The sequence below is a fragment of the Erpetoichthys calabaricus genome, chromosome 9 (assembly GCF_900747795.2).
Source record: "Erpetoichthys calabaricus chromosome 9, fErpCal1.3, whole genome shotgun sequence".
NCBI classification, from domain to species: Eukaryota; Metazoa; Chordata; class Cladistia; order Polypteriformes; family Polypteridae; genus Erpetoichthys; species Erpetoichthys calabaricus.
This window is the reverse complement of record NC_041402.2, coordinates 90,108,724-90,134,027: the sequence shown is the minus strand read 5'-3', so window position 1 is coordinate 90,134,027 and position 25,304 is coordinate 90,108,724. Positions and strand designations below refer to the sequence as shown.

At 36.9% G+C, this 25,304-nt stretch overlaps 2 protein-coding genes across 2 annotated transcripts in view; one reads left to right on the top strand and one right to left on the bottom strand.

The window, feature by feature from the left end:
* Positions 1 to 40: 40 nt before the first annotated feature.
* cdk10 (cyclin-dependent kinase 10) lies at positions 41 to 18,252 on the bottom strand. Its single transcript, XM_028809880.2, has 13 exons — positions 17,875 to 18,252; positions 16,928 to 17,000; positions 15,245 to 15,316; positions 11,822 to 11,924; positions 10,939 to 11,020; positions 9,234 to 9,301; positions 8,900 to 8,952; positions 8,286 to 8,355; positions 6,573 to 6,632; positions 6,069 to 6,192; positions 3,240 to 3,379; positions 1,533 to 1,585; positions 41 to 291 (listed from the first exon to the last, which is right to left on the bottom strand). Exons 1-13 carry the CDS (start codon positions 17,962 to 17,964, stop codon positions 197 to 199), a joined length of 1,083 nt encoding a protein of 360 aa, XP_028665713.1. The 5' UTR covers positions 17,965 to 18,252; the 3' UTR covers positions 41 to 196.
* A 1,666-nt stretch (positions 18,253 to 19,918) lies between these two features.
* The window catches only part of chmp1a (charged multivesicular body protein 1A), a 39,425-nt gene continuing 34,039 nt past the window's right edge, over positions 19,919 to 25,304 (top strand). Inside the window, exons 1-2 of the mRNA XM_028809876.2 lie at positions 19,919 to 20,060; positions 21,052 to 21,071. Coding sequence (XP_028665709.1) covers positions 20,054 to 20,060; positions 21,052 to 21,071 — 27 coding nt within the window. The 5' untranslated portion in view covers positions 19,919 to 20,053. The remainder of the gene's footprint in view (positions 20,061 to 21,051; positions 21,072 to 25,304) is intronic.

Here is a 25,304-nt window from a genome sequence, read left to right as displayed (position 1 = left end):
AAAAGTACAATGTGATGTGAATAATTATTGCACATAATCAATAAGTAAATACATTTAGTTTGATAAACTAGTAGTGACTGATAGAACCAAAGTTAAGCAGTAAAGTTAAAGATGTACCGACTTTTTTTTTTTTTTTTTTTTTTAAAAAGGGACAAACCATATTACTAAACTTGAACCTTTTGTTGCTGTTCGATTATTAAACTTTGCTTCGTTTTGATTGGCTTTCAGAAGTTGATGCTGCTCGTTTGTTTCGGTGATGCGGGAAAGTAGGCATCAACTCTGGCTCACAGGCTTTAAAAAGAAGGAAAAAAATGGTTAAGCATGCATCCATGGGTTCTTCACAAACAAGTTCCGGGTTTCTACAGGAGCAGTGACTGTCATGCACACAATACAATTTAAAAGGCTACATTTAATAAAGCTGCATTTGTATGCAAGGGCAACTAGTTTCCTCAGATCTGTAATGTTCTTACCTCTTCTGTTGTAAATGCTTTTCTCATAAAACTAAAGTTCTGCACCTTTTATATGATATTTGAAAAACAAGAGGAGACCATTCAGTCCATGAAGCTTGTTTGCTTAGTTCTCCCAGTTTCTTATTCACATACATTCTAAAGGTTGTTAAGGTTTGTGCTTCAGCTGCACGACTTGCTAGTCTGTTCCAGATACTGACCACGCTTTGCATAAAGAAATGATTTCTGGCTTCAGTCTGAAATTCGTTTCCCCTCTTGTCCTCACGTATGTGATTCATTATTTAAACTTTATGAATGCCTTTAAGAATTTTGAAAACTTTTCGTAGTGAGGCTTATTTTGTGTCTCATTATTGTTTGGCTGCTCTTTAAGGAAAGAGAAACAACTAAGGGGTCTGAGTCATGTCAATTAAAACTAAGGCAAAACAACTTAATCAGATGCAAAAACGGCTCACTAATTAAGAAAATTGTTAGAATGAAAACCTACAGCCACTGTGGCCCACCAGGACTGGAGTTGGACACCCCTACCTTAGCCTGTCATAGTAGGATGCACTCTTTAGCCTTGAAATGCATTTAGTTAGTTTCCGCTTCCAATGCAGATCAGTCTTTTTTTGTAGTGTGGTGACCAAACCTGCACTCAGTACTCCAAATGTGGTCTTACTAATGCATTACACAGTGTGGGTATAATGACTCTTAATTTTTATTCAGCCTGTTTGGGGATTTAACTTAATATTTACCTTCTGAATTGTCTTTGCAGTCTCATTAATATCTGTTATCCCAGTAATTTTAGTGTAATCTGTGACTTTCATAAGTTTACTAATTATGCCAACATTGACTAAAAAAAGTAATAATAATGGTCCAAAGATAGACCACCCAAAGGACTATGCTGATGGAGTATTCACCTATTACCTGTACCTAATCCTCACTTGATTAGGCAATTACAAGTCCATTAAGAACTGTAATGTTTTGCTTGTCAAAATATATGCCAACAAGTATATAATACTACAGCACAACTCTGTCAACTTCTGTACATACATCAGAAAGGACAAATTGTCTGAAATTACTTACGTAAAGGCTTTTCTTTGAAATAACTACTTTTTAGGCAGTCTTCTGCAGTAGCTCTAGGAGGAAAAATATTTTAAAAGCATGTTAAACCCAAGGTATTAGAGTCATTTTACCTTAGGTCATATAGACCCAGGAGAACCTTCAAAATGACACATTTTGTTCTAACCAGTGTTTTTATTAGACAAATTGACTTCAAACTCAAATCCTTGACCACATTTTTATTCTCTCATAAAAAAATTGTACACTGTATTTTTGCAATGTATAATTTAGTCTTCACAGACTGGGAAAAAAAAAAAACATGCGTTTAAAAAGTGTGCTTAAACAAGCTATTAATTTAAATGGCACATTTATACTGCAGCTTAAACCATTTAAACACTCTGGGAAAAAACAAAATGTGGCTGCATATTGTAACCACCAGGGCCTACTGTAGAGACCAGTAAGACCAAAGGTAATACAAAGTCAAAATGTCAAAAATAAACACATTAACACAAGTAAGTTGCAGCCCCTCCCGCCTTCCCTACCACTTTTGTTAGCTCTGACTTCCCTTGTCCACCCAAATATTGATATATCGAAATATACTTCATCGGTGGAGATCTATTGGCCTAGATGTACAATCCTGCCAAATTTCTGCTTTTTACATAAGTGGAAAACAGTGTTGTTAATGAGTGATTGAGCAAGTCATTCAGTTTTGCATTACAGTATATGTACTGTATATATAGCTTGCATTTACTTTTCCACATCTGTGCACTTCAACCTGCCAACTTCAAAGTGTATGGTAACTCATCTACCTGTAATTCAGTGTCATCTACACCAAATAATTTTATAAAACACACAAAATCGCAGTTCTCTTCTGACCCCCACAGGGTTACACGTTTGGCAATGCCCAGTGGTGGTGTTCCTCCTTTAAGTCAGTTTTGCACACATCCATTTAACTTACACTCCAATGCCTTCTACTTGAATTTTGTTGCATAGAGTTACATCATTTATTTATATATATATATATATATATATATATATATATATATATATATATATATATAAAACCTCTTAAGTCGAGGTAATAAAAAAATCTTATAGCATGTACTGTTATATAACTGACCTTCTCTAAATTGGCCATGACTGTTTTTTGAAACGCACTTTCATTTGATTGTTGCTGTCATGTGCTGCCTTTCATAACTGCTTTGACTAATTTTCATGTGATACAAGTTAACTGGCCTGTGATTTGCCACAAAGTAATTTTCATGTAACAGTACAAAAAAAGTGTCAGTCTTCAAATATTTCATAATTTGCCAGGTTTGTGATGACCACAGAAAACACACATTAATAACTAATACTGTATGTGTCAGAAAATCTTGTCAGGAAAAAAATATCACTGCTTTACTGAATATAACAGAAGTGTTATCTTAAATGAATAGCACCTTGATTGGGAAGGCTCCCTCGCTGCATTTGTGCCTGAGGTTTCCCAAGTGAGAAGCCATCAGTGTGGAGTTACATGTTCTTCACATGTGTATATATGTGTTTCCTCTAAGTTGTCCAGTTTCACCCACATTCTGCTTGTCTGACTAATGACTCTATATGGCACTTTATATATAATATGTACTGTGATAATGTATTCTCCATCCGGGATTGACGTCGACACTGCATCCAGTCCTACATGGCTCTAGCTCAACACACTTCATAACCAAATCACATAAGCTAAAGGATTTTTACCTGCGCTTTGGGTCAAACATGAAAAGGAAATTAAGCAGTCGAAGTCCAGCCTCTGACAGCCAGGTAAACTTGTTCTTCAAATTATTGTATGGTTGTTTCCTTAAGGAGTACTGCCCAACCAGTGGTAGCTTAGAGAAACCCTTTAAGGAAGAAATCAAAAAAGCTATTAATATCTATCTTCTAGTAAGCCTCAATTGAAACTGTCTCTAAGTGTCTTACTTTACACTTAAAGACTACACATTGCATAGAACAAGCAACCGAAGTACAATAATCCCTCGCTACTTCGCGGTTCACTTTTCGCGGATTCACGACTTCGCGGGTTTTTAAATACAAGTGATTGCCCGCCTATCGCGGAAGTTATGTTCCAGACCCATCAGCAACAGGAGAAAATCCGCGATATAGAAAGACCATATAAATAAACATTTTTATAGTTTAAGCCTTAAAATACCCATCCCACATGCTTTAAACACATGTAAACTTATAAAACACACTTTGTTAACACATATGATATGTGGATGTCGGGCTAAGGATATGAGTAACATCTCACTATTATAAAACATTTTAACTTCACGCAAGACAAGACAGTGAGACAGGAAAATTGGTGATGTACAGGCTTTTAAATTATTGACAAGCAGCACAAAGTCCACTTCTCCTTAGCGTTCATTCTGCTCCCCACCCCCTTGACAATGCGAACTGCGCCTCCGGGGAGGGGGGTTTGAGCGAACGTGCGTTCAGCCCTCTCACCCAAACTCCTCCTCCTCCTTCCGAATGCGCAGAGCGACAAGCAGGCATTTTGGCAGAAGCAGCACAAAGTCCATTTCTGCTCAGCGTGAGTTCAGCTGCCCCCCTTCACAAAGCGAGTGCAGACACATTGACGTCTGATCGCTGCGTGCAGTGTTGGTCTGCAGTGTTTAAGAATGTAGAAAGTGTTTAAGAGCATAGGAAGTGTTTATAAGAGTGTGGGAAAGGTTAACAAGAGAGTGAGAAAGGTTTATAAGAGTGTGGGAAGGGTTTATAAAGCCTTAAAATATGTATAAATAATAAAATAAATATAGGTCGCTACTTCGCGGATTTTCACCTATCGCGGGGGGCTCTGGAACGTAACCCCCGCGATAGGTGAGGGATTACTGTACTGCAAAATGGCCTTAAAACAAATATTTGGTCAATTTTTGTTCCTGAAAAAATGATGACCAGATTGACTTTAGAGATGAAACAAATGAGCACTGAAATAATCTAATTTTGAAGTAATGAATGCATGAATCAATACTTCAGTCAGAGCATAAGATAAGAAGGAACATAGTCGAGAAATGTTGTAAAGATGATAAGAAACCTGAAGTACATAATTAAAATGAGATTTCAATAAAAGAAAAAAAGAACTGTCAAGGTTAACACCTAAACTTTTAACCTGTGTGCAAAATGGTACTGGAGAACCAGCGATACAGAGACTAACCTTCTCACATGTTTTAGTTACTATCATAGTAATTTTAATCTCTCTGTAAAACAAGAATGGGGGCTTTGTGATACCAGATATATAGGAGGCCTCACGACAGAATCACTGCATGCCAAATTAAAGCACCAAGTTGAATGAAATACAAAGCTTACTGACAAATGACAGATTACATTGGCTATTTTGCTTTAGTATATAATAATGAAAATACTGTAATTGAAAATAATAACCTATTTGCAGAGTAAGTCTTCAGCTGTACAAGTTTCTCTTTTCAATAATTCCGAGTAACCTCAGGTCACGCAGCCCTGAGGAGCTCTGTTTCGGGAGATTTGTGAGTGCATTAGAACTGTGAAGAAATCAATGCCACTATCAAAGTGTAGGAAATGAGACATTTTATAACCACCTAAAACTGATAAAAAAAACATTTAAAAGCCAGATCTGAAAGATGTTTCCTTGGGTAATTCTTTAGATAAAAATTAAGGAAAGAAAATTCACCAGTTTTGTTCATCTTTTGGTTGGCATGGTGGCACAGTAGTAGCACTGCTGCCTCGCAGTAAGGAGACCAGGGTTTGTGTCCTGGGTCCTCCCTGCGTGGAGTTTGCATGTTCACCCCATGTCTGCATGGGTTTCCTTCCACAATCCAAAGATATACAGGTAAGGTGGATTAGTGATACTAAATTGGCCAGAGAGTGTGTGTATGTGTGTGTTCACCCTGGGATGGACTAGCCATGATTTTTTCCTGCCTTGCACCCTTATGCTAGCTGGGATAGGCTCCAGTGTCTTCCATGACCCTGTACAGGACTAAGTGGGTTAGAAAATGACTGACTGACTGTTAATCTTTCTACAGGAGAGAAAAAGATCAAACCAAGCTAACTTGGATTTATACTTTGTGTTGCTTGTCATTTCCCTGTGCCTGTATATACTCGCATAAACCAACCTTCTGCTATCCTTATGTTATGGGTAAGCTGTATTAGTTTATGTATTGCACCAAGCATGTTTGGGTTATTTGTATAGTCAATCAACAAATGGAGGAATTTAAAGTTTATTTATGTGGACACGTGACAATTTATAAACTTAATTCACAAATCAAACACATCTCCTTCCTAGTTCTGGTGTCCCGATTGGAACATTTAACAGAGATCTCAAACACTAAACAAAAGTAAGTAAAATAGCCATAAAAGCTTATTAAAGTATTTTTTCCAGGCTGAGCTAAAATAAACTAAAACTAATTATTGAGGTAGACAATTTAACTTATGTACCTAAAAAGGTTTTGTAAATAATGTTACTCTGAAAAGGAAACTTTTTTTTTCCCCCATCAAACTTGCATACAATTACTAAATGAACAGTGGAGAAGTCTTTTAACAAAGAAAAATCATACATACTGGCCAAATGTTCTCATTGGGTGCCCCTAACAATTGCACTATAAGGTCAATCTGTTGAATCTCTGAGCTTCCAGGAAGCAGTGGCTTGTGGGCCAGCAGTTCAGCCAAAATGCATCCAACGGCCCTGAAAAATTAAAATAAATGCACTGCTTTTTGGAGTGAAAGAAGATTAAGCTACATTTATTCAGCTAGTACACACTGAAGGCAAAAAAGCAGGTAAATGTTCATTTATAATCCAAACAAACGACATGTTGTTTCATATATAATAATAATCTGCCAGTTTAAGTGGCTTAAGAGTTTAAAATAAACTGAACTGTGCAGCAATTAAATATCTGCAGTGAAAATCTGGAGATATGACGATTCCTCAGAATAGGAGAACACTGCGGCAAAGACCACTCATAAAAGGTATTGCGATGGATTCTGAAGTTTTACTTTGCAGTGTCTATTTGACTCACAGAGTATCTGCCCATTGTTTGAAAACAAAAAAAAAATTATATATCTTACCACATATCAATAGCTGTTGTCTGTGTTTTTGTGCCCAGCAGCAGTTCTGGAGCTCTGTACCTATGCAAAAATAAATTAAGAAAGAAAAACCTGAAAAATGAACTATTCTCTAAAAAGTACATATGTTATGTCTCAATGGACCCTACCAAATATAGCACTCAGGCTTAACGAATCTGATATAATGTGATATAGCCACATCCAAACTGCTTAAAATCAGCAATTCAACTGAAACTGTCATATTTGTGTCATCTTTACAAAAATGAATAACATAACGTTTTAGTGACAAAAATTTTTAATTTTAAATATTTTTTCTGTGAGAACTGTATTTTTCTTGAAAATATTTCTTAAATGTGGTCATCATGAAAAAATGTTACATAAAATAAAACCTTTCCATACACAAAGGAGCTTTACAATTTAAAGAACAGATTAAGTACAGTAATCCCTCGCTATATCGCGCTTCGACTTTCGCGGCTTCACTCTATCGCGGATTTTATATGCAAGCATATTTAAATATATATCGCAGATTTTTTGCTGGTTCGCGGATTTCTGCAGACAATGGATCTTTTAATTTCTAGTACACGCTTCCTCAGTTGGTTTGCCCAGTTGATTTCATACAAGGGACGCTATTGGCAGATGGCTGAGAAGCTACCCAACCACAGCGCGTATTATGTATTACATAAAACTCCTCAAATATATTGTGAGCACGGAGGCTGTTTGCATCCCTAGAGGACACGGCCACTCCTCAAAAAACGCTGAAAGATTACCTTCACACTGCTCCCTTCTTTGCTGGGCTTACATGTGGCTGCTTTGCAAGCGATATGCTTCCCGCATGGTGCTTCGCATACTTAAAAGATCAAACAGCACGTATTGATTTTTGATTGTTTGCTTTCCTCTCTCTCTCTCTCTCTCTCTCTCACTCGCTCGCTCTGACGGAGGGGGTGTGAGCAGAGGGGCTGTTCACACATTGGCCTAGAGGATACGGACGCTCCTCCAAAAAATGCTTGCTCCCTTCCTTGCAGCTACAGTACTTTGTCCGACGGTGCTTTGCATACTTAAAAGCCAAACAGCCCTATTGATTTTTGACTGTTTGCTTTTTTCTCTCTCTCTCTCTGACACGCACTCCTTTGAAGAGGAAGATATGTTTGCATTCTTTTAATTGTGAGATGGAACTGTCATCTCTGTCTTGTCATGGAGCACAGTTTAAACTTTTAAAAAAGAGACAAATGTTTGTTTGCAGGGTTTGAATAAAGTTCCTGTCTCTCTACAACCTCCTGTGTTTCTGTGCAAATCTGTGACCCAAGCATGACAATATAAAAATAACCATATAAACATATGGTTTCTACTTCGCGGATTTTCACCTTTCGCGGGGGGGGGGGTCTGGAACGCAACCCCCACGATGTAGGAGGGATTACTGTATTGGTTCTTGTACAAATTTCAGTTTTACCAATAAGGCAGTGGTTTTCAAACTGTGGGGCACACCAAGTAACAAAAAAGGGGGGCGAATGTTGCTATTCGTAGGAAAATTTTAAACTTGTAGCAGTGTATCGGCAGCAAACAATATTGGAATAAATTTTATTAGGTTTCAAAAAAAGTTAGGGAGGCGCGATTAAAACTTATGAAAACTCGGGTTGCAAATACTTAAAGGTTGAGAAACGCTGCAATAAGGAATGACAGTATAACCCAAGAAGTGAAACTTTAGTTCTCGTGTCTTACCACAGTGTCACAACTTTAGGCGTCATTGGTTTTAGAGGTACTCCATATGTCCTGGCTAACCCAAAGTCAGCTGTGGGAAAACAACAGAGCATGCTATTTTGTGTTCCTCAAAAAAATGATTTTATGGCATATAATAATGTACAAACAAATTCAAGCTTGTCCTAACTAAGTTAAGCTGGCAGACATTTTCATCCATCCATATTTCCCATATAGAGGTTCATGTGTAGTGTACAGTAACCACAATCTTCATGCATCCATTCCTTTTTTTTTTTATCCTACTTACCCAGTTTACTCTTGCTAGGAGCCAAAGCACTAAGCACAAGACCTGACCCCTGACTAGCTACCAGTCCACTACAGGGAAGAAACGCACCCATACTCTGTTACTCAGGTCAACATAAGGCAATTAACCAACATGCATGTTTTTAGTATGTGAAAAGAAAACCTCATGCAAAGCCAGAATGAAAGTGAAAACCTCATACAGACAGTGCCCAGGCCGAGGATTATTTAAACATAATCAAGTCTTCTATATTTAGAAAACACATATCACATGACTGTGACAAGACAACGCTGTCTTGGCTTTACAAATTTATTTCTAAGAAAATAAAACCACTCACCTATTTTTACACATCCTTTATCAGTCATTAGCAAGTTTGATACTTTAAGATCTCTGTGAAAAGACAAGAATATTAAATACCATCTCTTCACTTTAACCCTTCAACATAAAGTACTTACAATGGTGCACTCACTGAAATATAACATCAGATACTGCTAATTACTTAAACAACTTGATTATAAATTACAAAAAGTAGCAATGACTGCAGGAAGCCTTATATCCTTGCCAAAATCTTTGTTGTAATAATTGCTCTGGTTATCAGGTTTATAGGTCTTACTCTCCAACATCGAGTGATACAGCTAGAAGGTTTCAACAGGTGGAAGGCTGCCACTCACCTATGTAGAACAAAGTTTTCATGAAGATAATGCAGTCCTTTTAAAACTTGTAAAATTATACATTTCACCTGAGGGAAAAATGTAATGCATCGAGTTTAGTAACTAATATAAAAAAAGTAAAAATCACTCACTGCAATGCTATCAACACCTCTCAGACAACTGCTTTTGTCCATTTTTGAACATTTATACAGCAATATACAAAAGTTAATATAGACTGCTCAAGAAATTAAGGGAACACTTAAATCATCACAGTCTAACACCAAGTCATTTGAGATTCAGGGATATCGAGCTGTCCAGTTAGGAAGCATAAGTGACTGTGACTCAGCTTCACCTGCTTTGGTGCAAAAGAAAATGATAACAGGTACACTGCAGAGGCAACAGCAAGACAACCCCCAAAAAAGGAATGGCCTTGTAGGTGGTGGCCACAGACAGTTACTCTCTCCTTATCCCTCCTGACTGATTCATCTCTAGTTTTGCATTTTGCTAGTGTCCTTATCACAACTCGTACCTTGACATGGTACCTATAGCTGATTCAGGTTGCACAGTTAGTCCATCTCCTCCGGGATGGCACATGCATATATGCTGTCACAAGAGGGTTTGCTGCGTTTCCCAGCACAGTCTCATATTATATTATACAGTAGTTTAGGTTTCTTTATTAATTTATTTAGTAGCTAATACCAGTCCATGATAAATCAAGAACAAATCTAACACCAGAAGCACCACAAAATTAATTCAGCAGGTTGTAATTGCAGTCCATAACAGCTACAACATCTCTTGTGACATGTTAACTCCAGGGTGTCATTTCAAGGCATTTGCCTCATGTACTGACAAAATGCATCAATTTTTTCAATACAACAGATGGCATATACAGTACAACTGATGCTATAACCTAATACTTTTTTAATTTTAAATAGAAAAAAATTATAGAAAATAGCCGATAGAGAAACTACTAACCCCATTGAAGCACACTGACCGTGACAAAGAGAGAAGTGGCTGATGGTATGACTGCAGGGGTCTCAAACTCTCAAAACTAAATTTCTTATTTATTTACACAAATAGCCAAGCTTAACATTTGAATGACGTTTCCTGAAGTTTTGTTTAATGTAAAAAGGCCATATCTATACTCTGATGTCACATACTGTATAGAAACGTACACCGACCCTTTTTACATCCCCCTATCCCCCAAATGTTACAAGAGAAGTGTAAGGATGGCCACTAAGAATCAGAATGCAGCAAAAGTACAGAAGAAACAGCAAGTTTCAGTGCAGCTCAATGAAGCAGTGAACTCAATCCCCAGCATGCACAGGCTATCAAATCAAATGTAGGATATCCCTTCCAAAACCTACCCAAAATATCATTAAAGCCTACTCTGATAATATCAACAGAAATTGCAAATAACAATCAGCAAAATCCCTCCTTTCCCCTATAATTTCTACCACTGAACCACTGCCCACCACAAAAAAGAACAAACAACACACTGAAAAAAAAACTTTAAAAAATGTAAATATAACATAATACAGTGAGTGTTAAGCAATATAAATCTTTGTGGACTTTTACATTTTCTAAATGGATCAAACAGACTGATTTAAATAGTTCTGTGAAGTGACTCTTAATAAAGGAAATGTGTTTTATATTCAGAAAATACTGAGAAATAAAGTTAAAATGCAGATTTTAGTCAATTTGAGCAACATAACTTTACAAATACCTGAGCTTCAGAAAAAGGTGACTGCATATTTTCCAAAAGGCTGGCTAGATCTTGTTCACAGTAGCCCATCACTAGGAAAATACTACAACAAAAATGATCAGTTTTACACATTTTCATTTCTTGTACTTGCTTATTGTATAAATAGTTCATTGATTATACACTCAATTAAGTAACTTAATATAACCAAGCAAGAAACAACAGGCATGATTTAGAACCAATTATAAAATTCTCTAATACATGAAAATGTTCTTACTGGCTCTTTCATATGATTATTTGATTTAAAAATATGACTGCAAATAGAAATATGTTAGGCAAGCTATTTTATCTGTCACTAGGACCACAGGAAGCCTTAAGTCTTAGGAATTTATTACTCCTTTATTGTTCAATGTCGGCTCTTTTGTCCTGTATCCTTTTATCTGTGTCTTGTTTCCTCAGTCTGGGTATAGTAGATGAAATATCAGGATTGATACAATTCCATACAATTTAGAATACGAGTTACTTGTATTGTAAAAGTTTTCTTTAAGCTGAAGAAAGTAAACTAGTAGTAGTGATTGGATCTTAATAAACACTAATTACTTACAGCAAAAGCATCTAATGCTTGCAGAAAATTTTGATTTTGCTCCATAAACCTATAACATTATTCTGTATTTTGTGTAAATTAAAACGTCCAATAGTACCAAAGCAGTTCACATAGCTAACTGATTTTGTATCACAGCTGCAAATTCTCCAATCCAAATAAATTTGATTCAGCTGCAACAGTGTAAATGCACCTTTTGTTTGTATAATGAGCTTTATTCTTAACAAAGAGGAATCTGTTCCAATGGAGTGCAAAACAGGTTTTGTTATCTTTTACACAAACATAAACCATTAAGTAAATCTGTACCTTTCTAAGTGATTTCCAACCACTACTTCCTTCAGTTCTACTATGTTAATGTGCCTTAGTTTGAGAAGCAAATTGATCTCTCGTAGACTGCTGATGGGAATGCCTACAAAGGTAACAGTAAAAGAACTCTTAACCACCACTAGTAATATTTGAGACAAATCATACACACTAATATATAAGTTAGGACTGACCAAATAAATACATCCAAAGCAATAGAATTTTTAAAAGAATATAATGCACTCTTGAAGTTTAAGAACCACAAAAATTGAAAAATATAAAAGTTAGTTACTGCCAGTTTCGTAAAGCCCACAATGGCTTATGTGAAAATGTCAATTACAAGAATACATTTTTACCATTTTTTAAATCACTATTCACTGAAACAGAGTAGCTATGGGCTTGTAATTAATGTACCTCAACAGAAAATAAAAGATTTCCTGCTACTAACAATATGATGCATCATTACATTCTTCAATAGTCCTCAGTCACCCATTCATACTAATAAGTAATCACCACCAAATGTTAACTTTTTTCATTTGTAAAGAGTTATGCATGTATTTCCATTGCACTTTTGAATTACTCACTACAAACTCGTAATAAACATTTCAAGTATGAAACAGAGAGGTCACCTAATGTTTAAGCATTACCAATATTTCAGATTTTCCTATTCGGGCTCCTATCCTGTAGAACTGTCCCGCTCAGAAAATGGCACCCCAGCAACTACCAACAGCAGCCTGTCTCATATCTCATCTTTGTCTTTGTCACATTCACCAAGCTAAAACCTACCAATCTTTAGATCGTGGCAAAATATGCCTCTAGAAACGTTTGAGTGAGAAACTCAAAAATAATAAAAAAAAAGCACCAAAATATTTCTCCAATGCATTTAATGATATCTGGCCTATATGGAGGAAAATAAACTCAGGGCCATACAGGTAGATGTTTCTAAAGTGTCCTGGATCAGGTGCTATATACCTGAAAGTTAAAGGTTTATTAGGTTCAAGAACTGTGTGCTGGAGATCCCAAGGGAATTTCCTGTCTTGCTTTCTTTTCACCCTCTACAAAACTGATTTTAAGTACGACTCAGATTTAAACCATCTATAGACTCTTTCATTCTAGACTACACTGATAATTGACATGAGTGGACAAATAGTAAAAAAGCTGAGGAATTTATAATATGTGGGGACAATCATCTTGGAATGGACATTACTAACACAAATAAGTTGGTGGAGGGTTTCTAGTTTGAAAGCTCTCTTGCCAATATCGCTGACTGAATTTGCTTTTATTAAAATTGTGCTGGACTGGCCTAAATCCTGATTATTAACAATGGTGTTCAAATAGCTAACTTTAGCAATCCTTTTACATGTCTTCATTTACCTACAGAAAAAAAAACTTATATTTATTGACTGCATTTCATATTCCATCTATCTTCTCAAACCATTAATAAAGGGTGGGGTTGCAGGGCAGCTAGAGTCTATCCAGCAAGCATCACAAATAATGTAGGAACAATCCTTGAAAAGGGCGTGCATGCATACACAGGGACAACTTAGCAATGTCACTTTGTGGTATAGCGGGTCCACAGCTCTCACAGCAAAGGCCAGTTTTTAAATAATCACCGAGTTCACGGCTTAGCGAGGGGGCGTGGTGGTTGTGGCTGTAGCGTCTCAGAGCGATCTGTGGTGTGGGCATTTCTCACCTAAGTGCACAGGTGACAGACTGCCCACATCCGTGATTGTTCCTGGGGATGCTAATGGGCTGCAGCTGCTATGTGCCCTCGGCATTTATAGAAGCGCGAGTTGGGTAGGAAGAGGAGGACGAAAGAGAACAAAAGACGGAGGTTGCTGGAGAGCAAGGAGCAGGAGAGGAGCGAATGGGAAGCTGAAGGGAAGCCTGGGTGTTAGGCCGACACCCGGGAGTTGTAATAATGGTCACTCCCACTGAGTGAGCATGTAGCGGGAGTGACCAATGAAGAAAAGAGACTGTCTGCGTAAGGCTGGGAATGGCGCGGGAGTCGGGAGGCTTGGAGGAGAAGTTCTTGTCGTGAGCATCCTGGTTGGCAAGGACTCAAGTCTCAGGCCTGGGATGACAGCGTGACCAAAGCCAGGATCGGAAGGCCTCCAGACCTGTGAAAGAGTAAGAAGGACAGCTGCAGAGACAGAGAGAGAGTGTCTCGCCTGCTGCAGGGCCCTAACGGGAGAAGCAGGTGAGACGTTAATGTATGAGAAGCACCGGGCTTAATTGTTTTAAAGGACTGCTTCCAGCAACGTTTTAACAGATTGTCTTTCCATTGTTTTACCTCCACGTTTTGTTTTATGGATTATTTATTGAACTGTGGACACTGCACTTTGTGGACTTGTTTTGATTTATTTTAATAAAAGCACTTTTGCACATTTATACATCATCCCCTTGCTATGTTGTTGCCTCAATGTCTAGCTCATCTCGGTTATAACTATCGGCGGTGTAGGGTTCAAGGGCTCCCGAACAGCGGATGGGAGCATGGAGCAGAACCCGCATCGTCACACAGTTCACCTAACCTGCATGTCTTTGGACTGTGCAGGGAAACCAGAGAAGTGGGAGCACACAGAGGAAACCCATGTAAACACAGGGAGAACATGCTAATTCCATGCAAGATGCGTCCAGGAAATGAACCCTGGTGCCTCTGCATTTATTTTTTTTTACCATTTTGCAAAACAAATGATTGTAAGAAGCACCAAAATTTGGTTATTTTTTTCCTCTCTGTAATCAGCTACAACCCATGAAAAGATCTGACCATATTCTCTGTGAAAAATACCCAACCTTCTTCTTCATTTGGCTGCTCTCATTAGGGGTTGCCACAGCAGATCATATTTTTCCATATTTTTCTGTCCTTCGCATCTTTCTCTGTCACACCCATCACCTGCATGTCCTCTCTCACCACATCCTTAAACCTTCTCTTAGGCCTTCCTCTTTTTCTCTTCCCTGGCAGTTCTATCCTTAGCATCCTTTTCCCAAAATACCCAGCATCTCTCTTCTGCACATGTCCAAACCAACACAATCTCGCCTCCCTAGTTTTGTCTCCAAACCGTCGAACCTGAGCTGACCCTCTAATGTCCTCATTTCTAATCCTGTCCATCCTCGTCACACCCAATGCAAATCATAACATCTTTAATTCTACCACCTCCAGCTTTGTCTCCTGTTTTTTGGTCAGTGCCACCATCTCCAACTCATATAACATAACTGATTTCACTACGATCCTGTATAATATAGAAAAATCAGACAAAAGGCAAAATATTATTACAGCACTCTTTATACATTTATTCAATAAAAAGATCAATGCAAACAACAAAACTGAGCAATCAAAAACTATGACCAAATTCTGGTTTTATCAACAGAAGATCCTTCTAACACATGATGATTTTTATGAATGATGAGTACTTCTCAGAATCTTACCATCTTTTTCTTTGTCCATGCGCACTTTCTTTAAAGCAACTATCTCTCCACTTTTGGTGTCCCGTGCTCTATCTGTCAAGTTAAAATATATATTTTTTACAAACTGGAATTCAATTTAAATTTGCAAAAAAAAAAAATCAAAACGGTAACATTAACAGTAAAGAATTAACAAATACATTTGTTTCTTTGTTACTTTCAAAGGCTGACTGTTGCATCACAATTTGATACATAAAATATGCAGGTCAAAAGAAGCTCATCCATCTACCCATTACGTGAACCCATTTTCTTCCATTTAAAAAATGCTGGTAGCCACAAACTATCATGTGAGACTAACTCAAAGTAGAGACTAAATTAGGCCAATACAGGGTACATTCTCACCAAAACCACTTAAGAGTTATTAGCTGATATGGAAGTATGTTATTGGACTGTGGCAGAAAACCAGGGAGCACTGAAGGAAGATGACCAACTAATTCAAGGGCAGAAATATTAGGCTCATAAGAAACACTTTCCATTAATTAATTCAAGTCTGTGGGTATTGAAGCTACTTGGTGAACCACTAATTACACCATGGGTTTATGTATTACACTGGATAATGGTGGAGAAATTAGTCAAACTTTTCCGAAAAGAAAATTACTATTTATAATATTTAAAATGTGAACCTTTACAATGATGCTAATAGCTTGTCATTTTACTCAGCCCCTGAAAATGTACTTTGTCCACTAATGTTTTGGTGTTTGCTTAAGAATTACCTGAATGTAATTAGTTCAAATAAAATGTGGCAATTACCTCTGCTATATTGGCTATGCATGTTTTTGCTCCTATCTATAATAGACTTATGGTTTCATAAACTATGTCTAAGTTATACAAACAAGAATTGTTGCTTCTGATTTATAGAAGTATGCTGCACTGTTGGCTCACAAGTATGTATGATGTCAGAAATGTGAGCGAAAGCAGTTGATATTAAGAAACAATTTTAGTTTTATGAACTTTGGATGATGGCACAAGAGCATTTCTTATAACCCTTGTTCCTAAGTTACACAAGCATGCCTCACTATAGCCTCCTGACTCCAATGGAAGAAGTGTATGCACTATGAATACACTTTTCAGAAACAAGAAATTAACTTGCAATTAAGGCAATTTTGTCTTGGAGACAGGATGATTACATCATACCTAGACTAGCTTTATAAGATCAGACAAGACCCAAGAATGCTCTGACTTACTGCTGACACTTCAAGCAACAAAAGAAATGGTCTGCCTGTGCAAAACTAAACATCTAGCAGTGCTAGGTTTTATGGTGTTCACACATTGTTTTGTTTTTGTGTTATGATACTGTCTATTTGAATAATATTTAATAAATGTAACTTCTTCATATGCCTGTTCTGGTGCTCTGTCTAATTGCATGGAGTTAGAGATGTAAGAAAGAGTAAATACTGAAGTATATTCTGTTAAGGCCCACACAATAAACAATGTAAAGGCAAACAGGGCCACCCTAGGACCTATCCATAACAAAATATATAAATTCTTTATTGCACATACATGTAGAGCAAAACATCACAGCAAAATGTTCTTTAAAATGTATAAGAAGTTCCTAATTAAGTTGCTATTTTGGATATTTAAGATATTTGTAAGATGGACTGATAACGATATTGGCAGTACAAGATACAGAGTACCACAAATACTTACACACAATTCCATAGGTCCCCTCTCCTATTCTATTTAGCTTCTCGAATTCTTTCACACTCCTGCAGTTTCCAAGCTGCAACAATATTAAAACCATAAAAAAAACACATTATGTCTTTATGTATGTAAACCAGATGCCGTCTAGCTTACAGGTGGAAGTTGAAATTCTCTTCTTTTTCTCCTTGATGCAGATGATGTTTGAATTTACTTTAATGTTTTTTTTTTAGTTACCAGTTCTAATGATCAAAATAAATATATCCCTCATAATCAGAGTAATATAAACGAATGCATGTTATCCCTTTGCAACTTTGTGTAAATGAAACAATACCATGCAAGACGAAAATGCTAATTATGAGAATATTATTCTTACAATAAAAAAAAACTGCAATTTGTTCCCATCAAGAATTTCTACCATGAATTAAGTCACTCTGTTCTCTTTAGAAAATCATTTCTCTTCATTACTTGAAAGAGGATACTGTAAAATATTGGTACTGTAAAATAATTTTCTTGTAACAGACTCTTTCATTTGACGTCGTCTATTACAAACCAACATTCTGCAAACGCTATATAACATTCAAGGTGATGACTGTGAGAAACATTTACTACTATAGTAAATACAATATACAAAAATGTGTCGTTTCCTTTTAACACGATACACCAGTCAGTACCGCATGGGAAACTACAAGCATCATTAGTGATCGTTTGGCTGTTTGCTTGACTATCACGTTGGACTGAAATGGATAATGCTGATATTACGTTATATATATATTTTATTTTATTGTGTGTGTTTAATTTACACCTACATATAGTACAATACACACATGAAAACTCTGCAAAACATACCCTAAAATATGTTTCCTGTGCAAAATATACAATTATTTAGTTCAGTTACTGAGGAGATAAATTTAAATTACAACTTGAAAAAATGTTGTGTTTTGTTTTTAACTTACTCTGTCTTGTTGGGGCACAATACAGGTTCGCTGGCTTTTGATAGACCTTAGTCGTATGATATCCTGATCCGTCTCTGTCGACTCCGACATATCTGTGCACAGCAGCACTATGTGTTACTAACTAACTTTAAAAAAAATCCGGAATATAAGAAAACCATATCAAAAAATTACACAGCATCGCCACATACAAACATCGGCTACTGGTCCCGAGTTTCTTAGCGTCTCATTCCGACAGGCTGAAAACTCGGAGTCGAATGGTTGGACGACTATTGACATTTCCAGTGTTGCTTAGAACTCTAAATCCCAGCAGGCTTCGCGGGTGTAAGTGGTTTCTTTTGTGGAAGGAGCACATAATAATGACTATATTAAGTATTACTGTACATAGACGTATGTATGCATCAAGTAATACATGCAGAGACTGGTGAAAAAGTAATACATGCAGAGACTGGTGAAATGATACATGTCGAATAGTCGGATGATTGTTAACTTTTAAGTTATTTAAAACTCATATCAGCAGACCCCCGTGACCCTGTGTTCGGATTCAGCGGGTTGGGAAATGGATGGATGGATGGAAAACTCATATCAAGCGAATTCTATTGACGTGACAAATGTATTCGTGTCGTATCAACATTTAACTGTGGTTCTCAAACTGTGGGGCGGGCCCCCCTAGGGGGTCGCGAAGTAACAAAAAGGTGGGCACGAAGATGTGAAAAAAAGAAAACAAGAATCGAAAATATGAAAAATACATCTATTGAAACCAAAACAAATTAACTTAAACTACATTCTGATACTAGAAAAATATAGAGTTAGATAAATGTCGATAAGTTAAGTAGGCATAATAAAATATGCATCTATGATGCATCATTAATTAAAAAAGAACAAATTGCTATTAGTGGGCTCCTTTCAAAAAAACGTTAGGGGGGGCGCGTTTAAAACTACAGTATTATGAAAACTCGGGTCGCAAATATTTAAAGGTTGAGAAACGCTGTAAATGTGCAGTTATTGTGTTATATGAATCATGTCAGCTGTGCTGAGTAGTGCATTTGAGTATCAGCGGCTGCACACTTCGGCTGCAATTGTCGCTTTTACAGGTTGAAAGAAAAAGCTGAAAGTGGAGATATGATAAACGTTCTGGAGCACAGATTAACTCATGTTTATGCTGATATGTGAGCGTGCCCCTCGTCACTAATGTGAAAGGCAAGGGTACGAAAAAGTCATATAATTAATATTAATAATAATAATAATGCACAGCAAATTAATTGCAGCGATATGATTAATTTTCAGGAGCCCAAAGGGCAGGTTTTGGAGCTGCGAGTCAGTAGGATAAATCAACACTACTACGAATATATTCAGCCCAGATAAACATAACGGTAACGTTACCTTTCGATTCCCTGTTGGTTACTGGATAACCTCACATACATTTTAAGAGCTCAGACGGCTTAAAATGCATACACTGTATTTTACATTACTATATTAAATCATAACATAGAGTTTTATTAACAAAACTAACATCTACTTATCTTATTATACTTTCTTTTACAAATAATGGGATTCGAATTTTTGTGTTCAGAACTTCAACATATGTCTTTCATTAAAACAATTAAGAATTCTCTAACTTCGCCGCCTCCAGCACAGGTGCACAAGGTAGTTAAGCTCGCAGCCCTATACTCCTAGAAGCGAATAGCTTCAGGAAGCTGGCAGCACCCATAAAAGATCCCATCTGGTGGTTTCATAACGTCCCAGATAACATTCTGGACTGTAATGATGCTGAGCAACGTTCCTGTAACTTTCAGAGAACGTTCCAACGGCGTTAAATTGTTAGTTAATGTGAAGTTATTTTTCTCCTTGAAATTTAAAAGCTAATTGTAAATATTGCAGTACTGAAATATCCTAAGGCGAAATAAATCTATGCATACTGAAATTGATACACCAGACTAGTGTCCCCGTGCATAAGCATCTTTTGCCAGTCAGCTACGTCACGGTGAGTTTGGGCGTGGCCTGAGATTGTCGTGCCTTGCACCTCACATGACTACCACGCCCCCGTCGGGCTACAACCCGGAAGAGGAAAAAACGTCTGGGTCATATTTACAGGAAGAAGTGTTAGATCGTGTGATTTGGTCGAAGTACTTACGAAACGTTGCTAATTATTTCTTTTGTTATAGCCACTACATCTTCAGAGATGGATGGTAAGTTGTATAAATTTTGAGGGAGACGAGTTGCGTCTGCTGGTTGTTAACGTTGACGGTGGAATACAGTATAAAAGGTAGAATGCATAAAAGTTTACAGGAATACACCTAAAACATACCACTGTTAGACTGAAATTTACTCGAAACACGGAGAGTTTCATTTTGGTTGAGATAGTCCTTGTATTTGTGATGCCAAACAAATTGTCATCAGAAATTACATATTGTATGCCTCTGTTATTGCCATCATTGAAAAGGTTGGCAACAAAAGTAGAAATGAGCAGTCATTTTTAAAGTGTTCGTCAAAATACTGTTATTATGTGCTTGAAGTATTTACTGACGGAAGTATATGTAAATTGATCTAGTTACTTCTTTGCGTGTACGATGAAGTCAGAGGTAAGGTGAGGCACTCCTTGTATTCCAGGAAGTGTGAGCAGCGAAGTGGGAGGCGCTCGCCGGTGACAGAGGGTGCGGCTTGACCCCAGTGTAGATTGAGTCGTTTCTGATATTTTCATTTCGGTAAACCAGTAATGGCCATAAAGAGAACCTTTGAAGCATCAGTTCATCATCTTCGCTGCACTGATGTAAAAAGACGGATTTCATATATTTAATACAGAAGCTAATATGAGTTCAGCAGGTGCTAAAGGACTCATTCCCTTCAGGCATTTCACTCCATGATTAATAATTACTTTTAAAAATGAAGCAGTGAATTTTGTCTCACAACTGTATAACATACTTATATCTGTAACAATTATGTTTATATTTGTTAACTGTGACACTCCGCCTAAAAAGCAGATTAGAAAATCAATAAATTATTATAAACAGTATATGTTTAAGCAAGTAATTCCATGTTCACCTCAACAGAGACACATCTTTATATAAACTGTCAATTTCTTAAATAAAGCAAATATTGAAAGCTGAATATGATTTATATTTTTAGTTGAAAATAAAGTTACAAATATAAATTATCTGGTATCTCTTTTCATCTTTGCAGATACATTGTTTCAGCTAAGGGTGAGTAAAAACCTTGTGCATACATATATACTGATATGCAGATTTTCATTGTTTTATTTGGCTACAGGGACTGCAGAAAAAAGATGAAAACTGAGAGTACTGCCTTTTTCTTTAAATTTCCCAGCACTATTGTTGTTATAGACAGGCAGTTTAAAATTGGCGTAGCAAAGGGTGACATATTCTTCAGTTTTATTCTTATAAACAATTGTGAAACAGTTTATGTAAAGCTCAGGATCTCCTGTTACAACATGCTGCAGGGCAGTGTAGCCATGTGCTGTTGAATCTGTTTTATCCTTCGTCAGACAAAGGTAAGAAACTGGATTTAGTGTAGGATTTATATGTCTTCTATACCAGTTCACTGGCAAGGCTTTTTAATATTTTGAAATGTAACTTCTCTTTAAATAAGGAATACAATTTGGTTGTCATTTTTCTGAAAATTATCTAAATGTAATGACATTCTGTAAGTAGGTCTCAATTATGTACATCAGCTATAGCTCTTCAAAACATCAAGGCAGGGTTCCTTCTCATTGTATTAATGACGTAACATATTAGTAGTTAATTTCTCTTCTGTAGATAGTTAAAATATAGCATTTTTAATGCTTTCCATTGAGAATTGAGTAGGTGTATGATATGAACATAAGGGTTACTCTAGATTAATTCTTGTATCTGCCTTCAGCATCTAAAGACAGACACCATCTTGGGCCCCATTAAAATACGCCCTTGTGAAAAAGGGACATGGAAGTTATTGCTTGGCTTTGAAATCATGTAAGGAACCAGTAGTTTATCTGCAGTATATAAAGTGTAGTGTAGTGTAGTGAATGGTTCCTCAACAGTTTTAAACTAAATTTACACTAAACACTGCAAGTCTCAAAATGTTTCAGCACAGATAATGTTCATGGGGAGAGAAACGGGTTTTAGATTACATTTCATGAAAGTCAAGTAATTAGCTCACATATTCCAAGCCAGCAGTTTTTAAATATTACTTAAATCACAGTGATACCGTACAGCATGTTGAGATTTTTGACTAGACAAATGCTATATTCACTCTCACTCACTGATGGCTTTCAGATATCATTAAGAGAGACTTGATTGTGACACACTAGGTTATCAGATTGTACTGTCCCAACATCACTGGCCATTAGACAAGTGGTACATAGAAGAATTGATAGTCAATCACTTGCTTCCTGAATGGAGCCTGCTGAAAATAGGGAGAGTAGGAAGCGAGTAAATCCCTTGGTGATGTTAATGTCAAAACCCTGCATTCCCCAAAGGCCCTTAATAAAACATTTTTCTTAATATAAAACATCCCTGAATGTTGGATCGATACAGGATGTAAGGTTCTCTCACTCTTGTAAAATACAGATATAATGTACTGCACTTAGATAACAGACTGACTCAATCTTCTGTATATGAAACATGGTCATAATGTTTGGTTTTTGCAATTAAACATTTTTTATGTTCTCATATTTATACAGGTTAAGTATCCTTAATATGAAATGACTGGGATCAGAAGGTTTTCTGATTTTGCAATACTGTTGGGCTCTGCCCCTAGCTTGCTTCTTTTGCCAACCCCCGAGCGGGTGCTACGCGCTAGCCACTTTTAGGGCTGCAGCTAATGATTATTTTGGTAATCGACTAATCATTCAATTTTTTTTTTGATTAGTCACGATTATTTCATGCATGAGTATTTTTATGCCTGCGACCTGTGGTTGCACATCCTGTTCTGGGCTCCAGTGCATGTCTTACCTCATCTGCTCACATCTGTCCACCTGTGAATGTCACCCTGATGTCTCTGCATTAACACGATTAAAATTAATAATAATCAAATTAAAATCACAACCAGTGAAACACATGAATTTGAAAATAATCAGATGTTTTATATTAGTGTGATCATCGCAATAAAAAAGAAATACATTAAACAATACAAACTAAAGTGCACATAGTCTTTAAACAAAAAAAGTGCATTTAACTTAAAAAATAGCCACTGGTGTGTCTTAAAGTCCAAAAGTTTAAATAAAGCTTCAATTCAAATAAAATACAACAATAATGTACAGTTTGTAAAATATTCAGTTCATATATTCCTGATTGCAGTACAGGAACGTGAGCATTTCGACATGCTGTGGTGTAAGGCTGGCTCTCTTCTTTGAGACAATGTTCCCAGCTGCTGAGAAGAGACGCTCAGAGGGAGTAGAGGTAGCAGGAATACACAAGAATGATTTTGCAGACAGAGAAAGATATTTTAATCATAACACTCTGAAGGAAAAGTGTTGTAGTTTATTACATCATATACTATATTATGCCAAAATAAAAAAATAATGGACTAAAATATGTAACAAGCTAATTACTGATATACTCCAAAACACAAGTTACCTAATGTTAGTTAGAGATGGTTTACTATTCATATGAACTCAAATATTATACAAAAAAAGAAGAGAAAAAAACTAGGACGGCTCAGCTACTCCTATTCACTCATTTACTATAGCTCCAAACACGTTAGCAAACATAACTGAAATTATATTCACTTAACCCTTAAACTGCCGGAACCGGCTGGAGTCGGCTTCCAGTGCAATTTGGAAGCACGCCGAAGCCGAGTACATTCGGCGACGTACATTCATTGAACTCTGCAACCGACTAAAGTTGTTTCTCAGAACAATTTGCCAGCATGCTGGAGCCAAGTATATTTGGCAATATATATTCGTTGAATGCTGCAACCGGCTATAGTCGTGTCTCACTGTAATTTGCCAACACGCTGGGGGTGAGTATATTCAGCGACATACATTCATCGAACCCCGCAAACCGCTATATTTGCTTCACAGAGCAATTTGCCAGCACTCCGTGTATTTGTTGAGCAGCCAGCTCACGACCACTGCCGGCGCCAGCAGAACTGCAACATCACTGTCTGTGGGATTCAGCCACTGCACTAGACGAGCCTGCAATCATCAGCGTTTACCTCTGTGTGTTTGCGTGCAGCTAGTTCAAGTGCAGTTGGCTTGGTGATTTACTGAATGTCGTCAATGGCTTAAGTTGCACCTTCAACATATAATAATAGATTATTGCAGTAGTTTTTTTTGTATAGTTTTTACAGTTCATTTGCAGTGTGTTAAATGATGTGTTGCAGTTATTGTGATGCTCTTTGCATGAAAAAAAATGTGTTCCATTAAAATTTCACATTTTCTTTGTGAATTGTAATGTTTACTTAAAGTGCAGCTAAAAAGTATTTGGCGTCCAGGGGTGCATTAACCCCCAAGTATGTGTCAGTTTAAGGGTTAACTATCATTGTTGAAACCTTGATATACACATTATAGTACAAACATCACCGTTAACACGTGACGCTAACTTTACTCGCTAAAACTTACCTCTCAAGAGACGGCAGCATCACAGCTCCAGGATGCTTGCGTTTCAGATGCTCATGCATCGCGGTGGTGCTGCCGTGAAAAGAAAGCTCCGCTTTGCATAATCTGCATTCAGCTTTTTTTTCTTTTTCATTGAAGTGCTCCCACACTTAAAGTTTCTGTCTCAGTTTTTTTTTCCATCTCCTTCCCCCTCCTCTATCCGACTCGCCATTGCAACCACGTTTATTTTCCTCTATATTCTTCTTATTCTCCAACATTCTTCTTCGTTGGTAGGACTGTGTGCAGTCTTGACAAACAATAACAATCAATACTGCCCCCAGACATTCATGTAGTGCATTGCAGTTACAAAAACCAATGTGGTTCTTTGTGACTGGAGCCTCTATTGAAGGTTCTGTTTATGACGCGTCGACAATAAAATAAATCCGCGTCAACAATTTTTTGTAGTCGTCGTCATCGATTACATCGACTAATCGTTGCAGCCCTAGCCACTTTACAGATCTGCTCATGTATAGGGAAACGGATTGTTATTTTCATGGGAATTGTTACATATGCATAATAAAACTATTTTACATTACAGCAAGTAATTGACCATAGTAAAAAATAGTTAAACGTAATAAATTGAAAGAAAATTTCAAATGTTTCATGTTGCATTAGAGTTATTCGTTGCCTTATACGTTATTTGTTCTATTTGGCTTTGAAATTAACACACAAATACTTCTTTTTTACTCTTACACTTTTACTGTAAAACTTCAGTAAAAACAATTTTTTGAATGAACTTTTCCATGTTTTGACTTATATTGTGACAACGCAACGTATAACTGCCCATGAGTGAATATCGTTTCTTTCTCTCTCTAATAAATAAAATGACTTTTTTAAATGT

Coding starts and splice junctions, on each gene's coding strand:
- cdk10 (XM_028809880.2), bottom strand. CDS start 17,964: ATGTCGGAGTCGACAGAGACGGATCAGGATATCATACGACTAAGGTCT. Junction 6,193..6,572: donor ACAACAGCTATTGATATGTG/GTAAGATATATA, acceptor TTAATTTTTCAG/GGCCGTTGGATGCATTTTGG. Junction 292..1,532: donor TTTCAAAGAAAAGCCTTTAC/GTAAGTAATTTC, acceptor TTCTTTTTAAAG/CCTGTGAGCCAGAGTTGATG.